The sequence below is a fragment of the Mustela erminea genome, chromosome 12 (genome assembly GCF_009829155.1).
Source record: "Mustela erminea isolate mMusErm1 chromosome 12, mMusErm1.Pri, whole genome shotgun sequence".
Taxonomy (NCBI): domain Eukaryota; kingdom Metazoa; phylum Chordata; class Mammalia; order Carnivora; family Mustelidae; genus Mustela; species Mustela erminea.
In genome coordinates, this window is record NC_045625.1 from 88440022 (window position 1) to 88452731 (window position 12710).

Sequence of the window (12710 nt, forward strand, 5' to 3'; positions counted from 1 at the left end):
TCAGGGAACATAAATTGTACCCATTTTATTTTTACATATGGCAAAACCACAACATACATGTTCAAATAGTCAGTTAGCTTTTAAAGAAGTTTAACTGAAACAAATGAAATTTGGATTAAATTTACTACAACTGCTTTTTTCTAACGTCTACCTCTACCATTGGGGGCTCTTTTTATACGTATATTAGGCCACATGAAGTTGTCCCACAACTCACTAGTGCTCTTTCAGCTTTCAGCTTTTTTTGGGGGGGGGTGTGTTCATTTGGAAAATCTTTATTGTCACGCTTTTATGACCAGTGGATTTTTCTTTTGCAGCATTTAAACTGCCATTAGTCACATCTGCTGTATTTTTAATCTCTTATTTTAGTTTTACTCTCTTAAAAATGGTTTAGGTTTTCTTTATTTCCTAAACTTTTAAACATGGGGAATACGGTTATAACAGTTTTGATACCCCTTTGTGTTAGTTCTAACATTTAATTGAGTTTGGGAGCATTCTTGATGTGACTGGTTTTTCTCCTCATTGTGTCTCGTGTCTTCCTGCTTATCTGCATATGTGGTAATGTTTGGATGCCAGACCTTGTTATTTTACTTTGTTGTCTGATGGATATTTTTGTGGTCCTATAAATCTTGAGTTTTGTTCTGGTATGAAGTGACGATTACTCGGATGATGACAGGGATGTTCATGTCTTAAGCTTTGTAATATGGGTTTAGAAGAGCACTCAGTGAAGCTAATTATTCCCCACTACTGAGGTCAGACCTTTCTAAGATGACCACAGGAATGCCTGAGGACTACTTTTCTGAGCATTCTTACTAATTCCCTGTGAATTGTGAGTGCTGCAGTCTGACTGTGGGCCAGCACTGTTCACAGCACTGTCCGAGTGCTGTTCTCTTCACTGATCCTTTTGGTTTGGCGTCTCTCCCGACTGGAGTCGTTTCCGCACATGCCTGTGTATGGTACTCTCGGACTTTTTTCTGTGTGCAGCTCTCTCCTCTCTGGTACTTTTTGTATGAATTGTAGCTGCCTTATTCCTCTTGGGCCCTCAACTTCATCTCAAGTTAGGGAGTCTGCCAGGCTCTGCTTTAGTTCCCCTTTTCAGTGCTGAGACCTGGAAACTTTCCCAAGGGAGTAAGCGGGGGCAATTACAGAACTCCATCAGTGTCTCCTCTCTCAGGGGTCCCTGGCCTCCTTGCTTCGTGTTGCTGTTTTGAAAACCATTGATTCCGGGGTTTTATGCAGGTTTTTGTTTTGTTCTGTTTTTTTATTTTTTATTTTATTTTTTTTAAAGATTTTATTATTTATTTATCAGAGAGAGAGGGAGAGAGAGCGAGCACAAGCAGACAGAATGGCAGGCAGAGGGAGAAGCAGGCTCCCTGCCGAGCAAGGAGCCCGATGCGGGACTCGATCCCAGGATGCTGGGATCATGACCTGAGCCGAAGGCAGCTGCTTAACCAACTGAGCCACCCAGGCGTCCCATTGTTTTGTTTTTTTAGATGGGAGCATAAATTGGCTTCACCTTCATCCATCATCTTAGTTGAAAACAGAAGCCGCTCCCCCCGCTTTTAAATTAGTACTCTGGTATAAAAGTATTGTAGTAAGTATTAGAAATGATCATTCTGTTGAGTAATCATGTCAGAAGATTCATCACTTATTTTTGAGTTGTGTGTTGTTTATAGCTGTTTTTATCATTTCCCTTTTAAATATATTCATGTGTGTGAATGTACAGAATCTAAAATACTATATACAGAAGTGGTAGGTAATTATCTTCATGGTAGGATTTGTGTGATTAATTTTATGTATTCGAATATGTATAATAAATGAAGCTAAAAACACTAAACACCATTTACAAACCAGTGTAAAGAATTAAATAGTGGGGTGGCTGGGTGGCTCGGTGGGTTAATAAGCCTCTGCTTTCGGCTCAGATCATGATCTCAGGGTCCTCGGATCAAGCCCCGCATTGGGCTCTCTGCTCAGCAGGGAGCCTGCTTCCCACCCCCCGCCTGCCTGTGATCTCCTCTGTCAAGTAAATAAAATTTAAAAAAAAAAATAGTGCTAATCTGTTATTTCAGCCTTATTTGAAGCCTAACATGACAGTATGTTGGGATAAAAGATGCATCTCTAAATCATCAAATCCTTGTCTATTAATTATTATAGAAATCTTTGGGATGCATCACTCAGGTCGTTGAGCCCAGATGCATGAATCTCCTCTTCTTCATGATAAAAGTAGCATGTCCTAAGGAAGAAATGCACAATGACTTGAATTCTGAAGTATGTGGTGAATTCATGTCCAGTGGGATCCTTGATTGGATAATGGTAGAGGAAGGTACTGGGATTGCTTCCTACAGGTGAAGCATTAGCTTTATGTAACAGTTGATTTGCATCAGGACACAGCTGGATTTAAATTCTTCTTGTTTATAGAAAATTGCTTTTATATTATGTATGTCATGCATCAATCATAAAATAATTTTTAAAATACATTTAATTTTGAGTAGCAAGGAGAAACTTCCCAAATGTCCAACAAAGCAAAATACCAACAAGCAGTTAATAATAATAATGCCATCCAGGGAAATAGAAATCAAAACCATAATGAGATACCACTTCACACCAGTCAGAATGGCTAAAATTGACAAGTCAGGAAACGACAGATGTTGGTGAGGATGCGGAGAATGGGGAAACCCCCCCCACACTGTTGGTGGGAATACAAGCTGGTGCAGCCACTCTGGAAAACAGCATGGAGGTTCCTCAAAAAGTTGAAAATAGAGCTACCCTAATGCCCCAGTAATTGCACTACTGGGTATTTACCCCAAAGACACAAATGTAGTGAACCAAAGGGGCACGTGCACCCAAATGTTTATAGCAGCAATGTGCACAACAGCCAAACTATGGAAAGAGCCTATATATCTATCACCAGATGAATGGATAAAGAAGTTATGGTACATATATGCAGTGGAATATTATGCAGCCATCAAAAAAGAAATCTTGCCATTTGCAATGACATGGAGGGAACTAGAGGGTATTGTGCTAAGCGAAATAAGTCAGAGAAAGACAGTTGTCATATGATCTCACTGATATATGGAATTTGAGAAACAAGGCAGAGGGTCATAGGGGAAGAGAGGAAAAAATGAAAAAGAAACCAGAGAGGGAGACAAACCATAAAAAATTCTTAATCTCAGGAAACAAGCCTGAGGATTGCTGAAGGGGAGGGGCTTGTGAGGGGTGGGGTGGCTAAGTGATGGACATTGGGGAAGGTATGTGCTATGGTGAGTGCTGTGAATTGTGTAAGACTGATGAATCACATACCTGAAACAAATAATACATTTTATGTTAATAATAATGATGATGATGATAATGACAATGATAAATAATATCATTTCACCTCCAGATTTCAAACTCTTCTTTTTAAACTGTTGAATTTCCCTGATGGCTAATGATGATGAACATTTTTTCATGTGTCTGCTAGCCATTTGTATGTCTCCATTGGAGAAGTGTCTGATCATATCTTCTGCCCATTTTTTGACATGATTATCTGTTTTTTGGATGTTGAGTTTGAGACGTTCTTTATAGATCTTGGATATCAGCCCTTTGTCTGTAGTGTTATTTGCAAATATCATCTCCCATTCTGTGGGTCGTCTCTTTATTTTGTACTGTTTCCTTTGCTGTGTAGAAGCTTTTTATCTTGATGAAGTCCGTAAAGGTCATTTTCGCTTTTGCTTCCTTGGCCTTTGGAGACGTATTTTGAAAGAAGTTGCTGTGGCTGATGTTGAAGAGGTTGCTGCCGATGTTCTCCTCCACATTGAGAATACCACCTTTTACCATTTAGAATGGCCAAGATTAACAAGGCAGGAAACAACAAGTTTTGGAGAGAATGTGCAAAAGGGGAACCCTCTTACACTGCTGGTGGGAATGCAAGTTGGAGCAGCAACTTTGGAAAAGAGTGTGGAGATTCCTCAAAAAATTAAAAATAGAGCTATCTTATGACCCGGCAATTGCACTACTGGGTATTTACCCCAAAGATACAGATGTAGTGAAGAGAAGGGCCATATGTATCCCAGTGTTCATAGCAGCAATGTCCACAATAGCTAAACTGTGGAGAAAGCCAAAATGCCCTTCAACAGACAAATGGATAGAGCAGATGTGGTCCATATATACAATGGAATATTACTCAGCCATAAGAAAGGATGAATGCCCAACTGTTGAATCAGCATGGATCTAGAGGAGATTATGCTGAGTCAACTATGTCAGGCAGAGAAAGTCAGTTATCATATGGTTTAATGTACTTATGGAACATAAGGAATAACTTGGAGGACATTAGGAGGAGGAAAGGAAAAGTGAATTGGGGGATATCGGGGGTGGGTGTGGGTGGAAGACAAACCATGAGAGACTGTGGAGTCTGAGAAACAAACAGGGTTTTCAGAGGGGGGTGAGCTTGGTGGGAGATATTAAGGAGGGCACATATTTCATGGAACACGGGTGTTGTACATAAATAATGAATCCTGGAACACTGCATCAAAAACGAATGATGTGAACACCTGGGTGGCTCAGTCGTTAAGTATCTGCCTTCAGCTCAGGTCAGATCCCAGGGTCCTGGGTTCCAGCCCCACATTTGGCTCCCTTCTCCGCGGGAAACCTGCTTTTCCCTCTCCCACTCCCCTGCTGTGTTCCTGCTCTCACTATCTATCAAATAAATAAAATCTTACAAAAACAACAGGGGTGCCTGGGTGGCTCAGTGGGTTAAAGCCTCTGCCTTCGGCTCAGGTCATGATCTCAGGGTCCTGGGATTGAGCCCTGCATGGGGCTGTCTGCTCAGCAGGGAGTCTGTTCCACACCACCCCCCTGCCTGCCTTTCTGCCTACTTGTGATCTCTGTCTGTCAAATAAATAAAATCTTTAAAAAAACAAAAAAACTAGTGTATATTTTATGGTGACTAACATAATAATAAAAAAATAAACTGGAATTATCTGAGGTAGTTTGCATGGTTTTTCAAATCTCTGTTTGCAATTTGCAGTTGAAAAAAAAAAGAAGCTTCTCTGACTGAATATTCATCCCTCTCTGAATCATTAATGCGTTATTAATATCCCTTGAAATTGTTTCGGGAAAGTTCTTTTTTTGCTAAGTGGTGTTACTAGAGACAAGTCTGTGCCATTCTCTATTTAAGTAGTGATTTCTCTTACCCTCTTTATAACCTTTATCCTTGTATGTCTGTGACCCTTATTCATTGATATACAAAAGAAAGAGACATAAGGACTTGTCACTCAAGTTACCTAGAAAAATTTCTAGGCCTTTGCAATTGCAATCACAGAATCTAGGAAAATAAGTCTTGGAGGAAGAAAAAAAATTGAGATATAAGATGATACTGGGAAAGAGGACTCCAAGGTTCTTTATTTTATCTTTTCATTTTCTTAAGATTAGGGGTGTGTGTGTGTATGTGTGTGTTTGGGGGGGAGAGAGAGAGAGAGAGAGCAAGAGGCAGACAATGGGTATGCATATTAGAAGAAGCAGTAGTTGTATGCTTATTTGCAGTATTTTGGTGGTGGGAAGAGAAAAGCCATTGTAACACTACATAATAACAGTTTTAGTATAGTTAACAACAAAGTTGCTACTTTTTTTTTTTTAAGGATTTTATTTATTTGACAGAGATCACAAGTACTCACAGAGAGAGAGAGAGAGTAGAGAGAGAGAGAGGAGGAAGCAGGCTCCCTGCGGAGCAGAGAGCCGGATGTGGGACTTGATCCCAGAACTCTGAGATCATGACCTGAGCCGAAGGCAGAGGCTTAACCCACTGAGCCACCCAGGTTCCCCAAAGATGCTACTTTTTAAGGATGATCATCTATTTCCAAAACTTTTAAAATTGTTCCTAGACTTGTTTGAGGACAGGATTGTTTAGGAAAAGGTCAGTGAGATCTGGAAGTATATAGCATTTATATACATGTGAAACTAGAGATCCTAGTAAAGATTGATACAAAATGCTGGAATAGTCAATCAAGCCATTCTTTGTAATTTTTTCTAGTATACCCTGTGCATAAAATTTCTAAATACTGCTGCAAAATGATGCTTTATTTTTCCTGGCATTATAATCTTCTAAGCACTCGTTAAAATTATGAATATATTATTAGCATTTGATATTCTGAAATGTTGAATTTTTGACCTTGAGTGACTGATTTCCCAGACAGCATTTGTATGTTATTTATGTAAATGCTGGACCATATTATTTTACTTTTCTAGCCATATAAGGGAATAGTACAGTTTACAAATTTCAAAGTCACTACTCTGTGTAGAGGTTATGATGTCTGCTATGGTTTCATTTGAATCTGTTTTCCTTTGGTCCCAGATTCTCCACATTTGAAGAAGGTAAAATTGCACCTGAGGAATTAGAATGATGATCTCAGCCTCTTATGTTTTGTGTCCCAATATATTAAAGTAGAATTTTGGAATACATTATGAAATAGTAAAGTTTTTAGCTTAAACAAAACACCTGATTGCTGAAGAAATTGTTTTTCCTCTGGCATTCTTTTAAGTGAAGAACAGAAGCAAGTACTAGAAAGAAATATGAAACGTTGAATAATTTTTTTCTGTTTTCTTTGTACTTTGGATAAAGCGTACCTGCTTCTAAAATAACACTTCAGTATTAATATTTAGTAGTTTGGGCCAAACAGTTGCCACTTCTCTCAGGCTTGAAAATGGTTAGAAACAGCTAAATATAGTATTATGTGTTTTTCTACAAATGTAAAGTGTTTGAACCTCACAATTGACAGATATGTGCCATGATTATGTAATGTTTCAGTACAATTTATATTTTAAAAGTATTTTGTTAACTTAGAAAAATTAACTGGTATTCAAATTTGGAAATGATTCTGTTTATCTTCTGTGTCTCAGTATATTTTATAGTAAACAGGCCAGTTGATTTTGAAATATATATAAATATGTTATTCTGAAGTTATATTGTGTAAACTTTGAGTGAACTTTATCATAATACTGCTGTTTGGTGACATTGTTGTTTTAAAATATTAGGAAAAAATATTTGCCATATTGCAGAGTTCAAAAAGCTATGTATATTTTATAAAATAATCATCTGTTATTGAATACTATAAATATTTTAGAGTATTAAGGTCTACAATCTGTTATAAACTATCGATTTCAATGGCATTATGAAGTATTAAAATATAAAAGCTCTTTTTCATGGGTTATATTAAACGGGATGGATTATATTAAAGCCATTTTTAAATTGTATAGACTATAGCTGTTCAAAAGAGGGTTCCCACGAGAGAAGTGTTTTCAAAGTGAGAATATATAAAAATAAAAATTAAGGTTTTAGTCATAGCCTTACCCTTTAATTCATGGCAAATAAAATTTATCTTTCAGACTGCATATGGCTACATCTTGTTTTTTCATATTACATCTCCAAGAGGGGACAAGTACCTCTATGAACCAGTGTATCCCAAGTAAGTTTGTTGTCTTTCATTCTTTTAGTAATTGGTTTGCTTCTTTGTACTCATAAAAACATTCCAGTTTTGCATTGTCTGAAGTGAATAAAATAAAGCCAAGCCAGCACTTTAAAAATAGTATTTCAAAAATTACCAATTCTTTGAGCTGTCATTGATTAATTGAATAAAGAATAAAAATGTCTGATAATCTTGGGTGAATGTACTATAGATCCCTTCTTGGACATTCAGGATCACTACTAATATAATCAAGCATTATTAGGGAGGAGCTAAAAATGTCATGAAGGAAGGGAGGAAAAATCAGGAAAGGTATAGGTACTTTTTTCTGTATATTTTTGTATGTGCGTAGGAGAAAATATGTACCCCAAACAGTGGTTAACTCTTGGATAGAACTTGAAAGAACAAGGACTTTGATCTTCAAACTATGTTGTTCTGTATATTTTTCATTCTTTTCCTTAACTTTTTTGCCTCACATTTGAAATAAAAGAATGTTTTATTGAAAGAGCTTTTGAAATAAAAGGACATAACAGTTTTAAAACATATCCTTTTTTTTTTTTTAAGATTTTATTTATTTAATGATAAAGAGTGAGCAAGTGACCATGAGCAGCGGTGAAGGGAGCCAGAGGGGAAAGACTTGCCACTGTGCAGAGAGCCTGCTGCAGGGCTCCATCCTAGGACCTTGAGCCACAGGCAGATGCTTAACCAGCTAAGCCACTCTAAGCACCCCCCCTTTTTTTTTTTAAGAAACAACAAACCATTAAAGCTGGATGACTCTATAAATAAATATTTATTACATTTCTAGATGGATGGTGGAGATGGCCAGATTTTATTGGGTATGTAAGAAATTAGAGGGAAAGTAGATTTCAATATATGAAAGTTTACATTTCTGAAAATTAATAGGAAGAGAGAACAATGTTAAAAAGGTAACAAACTGGGGAAAATTTTCTTAATAAATAGGACCAAGGCTTAAAAACTATTTTTCTATTTCATAAAGTATTTTATATAATTTTTTTAATAAACTGCATCTTAAGGAGACATATAAATTGCTAAGAAACACAAAGATTTCAAAAGGTAAATAGGTGAAAGTGATCTCATAAGAGGAAATAAAACTAAAAAAAAAAAAGAGAAAATTTTTATTTAGTAACTCAGACCAAACACTAGTAACTCAAAACATTAAATACAAATTTTTTGGAAACCTACATATTTTAATATGTAAAAATAATCTTTTTTTTTAAGAATTAAAAAATATTTTTAAAGATTTAATCATTTTAGAGAGAGAGAGAACATAGGCAGTGCATGTGAGCTGAGGAAGGGAGAGAGAAAACCCTCAAGCAGACTCTTCCCTGAACATGGAGCCCAACATGGAGCTCAGTCCCAGGATCTTGGGATCATGACCTGAGCCACCCAGGTGCCCCAATATGTAAAAATATTATTATTTTTCTAATTATTACTGTGCTAGCAGAGGACTATCAAAATATGTTCTTACATGCTTCCAATAGTAGATATACACAGAAGTGTAATGATACAGAATTTTGGTATGGAAGTTAACTGTGGTATATTCCCACATACTATGCAGTCATTAAATATATTTAGAAAAATTTACACACTTGAGAACTTGACCATATTAAATGCCAAAAGAAGAAATGAGGCACACTAAATTATATATGTAATATGACCACAACAACTTTGCAAAAGAAAACAAATATTCTCTTTAAAAAAACCAGAGTAGTATATATTTATAGTAATTGCTCCTGAATGGTAGAACTGGAGTGATTTTTTTCATCTTCTTTCAACTCTTGAATTTTCCAGAATTTTTGATTTGCATACACTACATTCAGTGTGGTTTTTTAAAAAACATATTTGCAGGCACCTGGTGGCTCAGTGGGTTAAGCCTCTGCCTTCAGCTCGGGTCATAATCTCAGGGTCCTGGGATCAAGCCCCGCATCGGGCTCCCTGCTTAGCTCTCTACTCAATGGGGAGCCTGCCTCTGTCCCTACTTGTGTTTTTACTCTCTGTCAGATAAATAAAATCTTATAATAATAAAAATGTATTTGAAAAATATAACGAAAAGCCAAAATGTTTTTTAAAAATTGTGTTATGAAAATTGTTTAATACTTGTCAAAATTCTTGAGAAAACAGTTTGGGAAAAGCTAATGTAGGCCATGTAGGATGTAACTCTGAATGCTTTATCATAGATTTTAAGAAACTATCTAGATTTTCTTGATGCCATAAGCCACTTGTTTTGGTAATCCAGTATTAGTTGAGGTGTAAGTTGAATTTTGGAAATCTTTTGTACTAATTTGATTTTTTTCAATAAATATCTTTAATGCAAAAACCCTTCAATATATAAATTGTACTGTTTAAAATGTTATAGACATTTTGATAGGATGTATTTATAAATTTTAAATTCAGTTTTGTGGATAATATATAATGTGTTTTTTTCATTCTAAGTGATAATTTTGTGAGCCTTTTGAAGAACTGTTGTAATTAGCATCTTCAATTACCTTGTACATTTTGAACTAGCATGTTTGAACCCATTTTATTGCTCTATTCAGACATGCGCCTGAAAATGCTTAATTTATACTAGTATAGTATATAATGTAGTATAAATTATACTAGTATTCCATTTTTCAAGTCACTAACATGATTACATAGGTTTACAGCGATTTGGAATGGTATTTTGAAACTCACTGTGTTGCAGAGAATTTAAAAACAGTTTCTACTTTCTGATTTTAAGACTGCAGAGGATGCCTCTTTACTAGTAGTAGTGCAGATGGTGCATGAGCTTTGCTGTGTTTGACTGTATGTTGGACTAGAGAACTAAAGAAATGTATTTTTTAAAAATTTGGGCTTAATGATCACAGGTTTCAGTGTGTGGCTCAGTAAAATGTGTTTGGCCTTTATATGGCATGAGTTGTGTGTTGCCTTAGCCAAAAAGCTAGGCTTTGGCCTCACGTAGACCTGGGATTGAATGTCCACTCTTCTCTTCTCTTAGCCAGATAACTTATGTCAAGTTATTTAATACCTCCAAAATCAGTTTCCTCATCTGTAGAATGAGGTAGCAGTAGTAATTATTTCATAGGATTAAATGAGATTATGCATATTAAATGTTTAGATAACTGACTAGTATGTGGGAAAATTAATGGACAACTGCTGTTGTTAATACTATTATTAATATATTTTTCCTTCACCAAATTTTTACTTCATTTCTAATATTTTAAGTGATTTTATATATACATAAGTGTATAAGAAGTGATTTAATATGTAAATTATATATGTATAGTATATGTTAAGTGACTTATTTTTAATATTTACATATTTTTAAAATATTTACACAATTTTTATTCACAATATTTTTAATATTTAAATAATATTTAATATTTGACTTCTTTTCCAGTTTAACTTCTAGTAACTGCTACATAAATCAAACAAAATACCTTATAGGGAAACAGTTTTGTAGCACAGGGAATTGGAATGAGCCTGTTGTGTATTTTAATGCTGGGCTGCTATCTAGTTGGGTTACTTAGTCTGCTTAGTTTTTTAGTTTTTCTGTAGGACCTATTTATAAAACAGGAATAAAAATATTTTTTCTTCAGTTGTTTGGAGGATTATAGGAGTACATGTTTTTAAAACTGGGAAAGTGGTTCATACACAGGTTTGAGGCGAGTTTAAAAAAATGTTTAGTTTTGACTGTATCATTGTCATCTGTGCCATTGTGAGCACTTAACTCAGTTCAGGACACTGTTCTGAGCACTTTTTCAGACTCTGTAATCTTGGTAACACCCTGGAGGTGATTAGGTACCACTACTGCAGCACAGAGGCCAACTAACTTAGCAGCAGTCGCTCACTAGCAAGTGGCATGGCCGTGATTCAGACGTAAGTGCTGTTGCTGGCCTGTGTATACTCTTACTCACCAATACTTTACTGCCTCAGCCCTATTTATGCCCATCTGGTCATCTGCTTCTTGGGGGTTTGGGGGAAGTAGTGAATTAAAAACCAGAGAAATGATCTGGAATGGTTTATATGTAGCAGTTGTGAACAGTAGTGTACTTGAGGCCAGTAGTTAGTCCTACTCTTCTCAGTTGTAGAGACACTTATTGTCTCTTGTTTCTCTTCTCTAAATTTTATGAGTTCATCACATGAGTTTTTCTGGAGTATCTCAGCTTCCCTGTATTATATGACAGGTTCTTAACCTTAGACTGCTTATCAGTTTCCAATATGCTCCACCTGAGAACAGGTCGGATGTCCTGTGATCTTTCCTAGTTTCCACATAGTGGTGTTGGCAGCGTCCATCCCGTTCATGTTGGGAGTCAGCCTTCAACAATTGTGGCAGTCTTATCAAATGACTCTTTATGCCTCAAAGGTCATTTACTCTTTGATTGATGTTTCATCTGTTTGTTTTTCATCTTTTTATACACTTCATTCTGTATAAAAATGTCCATTCGTGTTAGCTACACAGACCATTGGACAGAGTTGTCCACTAAAGGTCCTTGGCCTATTCTTTCATATCTTGGAACTTGCATTGAAATTTATGGAGGAAACTGCCAGGGATAAATCAGAAATAACTTGTGTATAGCATTAGGATGTATTGATTTGTTTATGTTTAAATATAAGTGTAGTAGTTCTTGAAACTGTGAGTCATATTTAATTTTATCATAATGAAAATAATTTCAACTAATATGTCATCATAATGTATACTTTAAGAGCAGAGACTTTTTTCTTTTATTCTGTCTTTCCACTCTTACTGTCAACTTCTTTTGTCAGACACCAGCCTCACTAGTAAGAGGACAAAGTTCTAAAAAAAAAAAAAAAGTTATACTGAAATTCAGTACATTTAATTATCAAATATTAAATATATAGAGATTATCTCCGGGGGGGCGGGGGCGGCGAGAAACACTCCAGAACAACTACCAACTCAAACCTTTTGGGGCACCTGGGTGGCTCAGTTGGTTAACCATCTGCCTTCAGCTCAGGTCATGATCCCAGGCTCCTGAGATGGAGTCCGGCATCAGGCTCCCTGCTCAGTGGGGAGTCTGCTTCTCCCTCCTCTCTGCCCCCCAACCCTGCCCCCCCCACATGCTGTGCTTGCTCACTCTCTCAAATAAAATCTTCAAAACAAACAAACAAACAAAAAACCCTGAAAAAACAAATTCAAACCTCTCATTTCCTTTTTCGCACACCCAACATAGTTTATATTAGATTTTGAGACTTCCTACTAGCTGTTAATGAAATAGTGTAAGGTAGGCAGCAGGTAGAGGATAGGTCATTGAGGTT

At 36.3% G+C, this 12710-nt stretch overlaps 1 protein-coding gene across 6 annotated transcripts in view; it reads left to right on the forward strand.

Annotated features, from left to right (window-relative positions):
* Positions 1–12710, forward strand: part of RIC1 (RIC1 homolog, RAB6A GEF complex partner 1) — a 143527-nt gene that overhangs the window by 55486 nt on the left and 75331 nt on the right. For 4 of the 6 annotated variants that reach the window (XM_032307520.1, XM_032307522.1, XM_032307523.1 and 1 more), the window contains exon 3: positions 7357–7436. The exons of 1 other annotated variant lie outside the window; for it this stretch is intronic. In XM_032307520.1, coding sequence (XP_032163411.1) covers positions 7357–7436 — 80 coding nt within the window. Of the gene's footprint in view, positions 1–1490; positions 1592–7356; positions 7437–12710 lie in introns of all 6 variants that reach the window. One more of the 6 variants, XM_032307524.1, reaches the window with a different exon arrangement.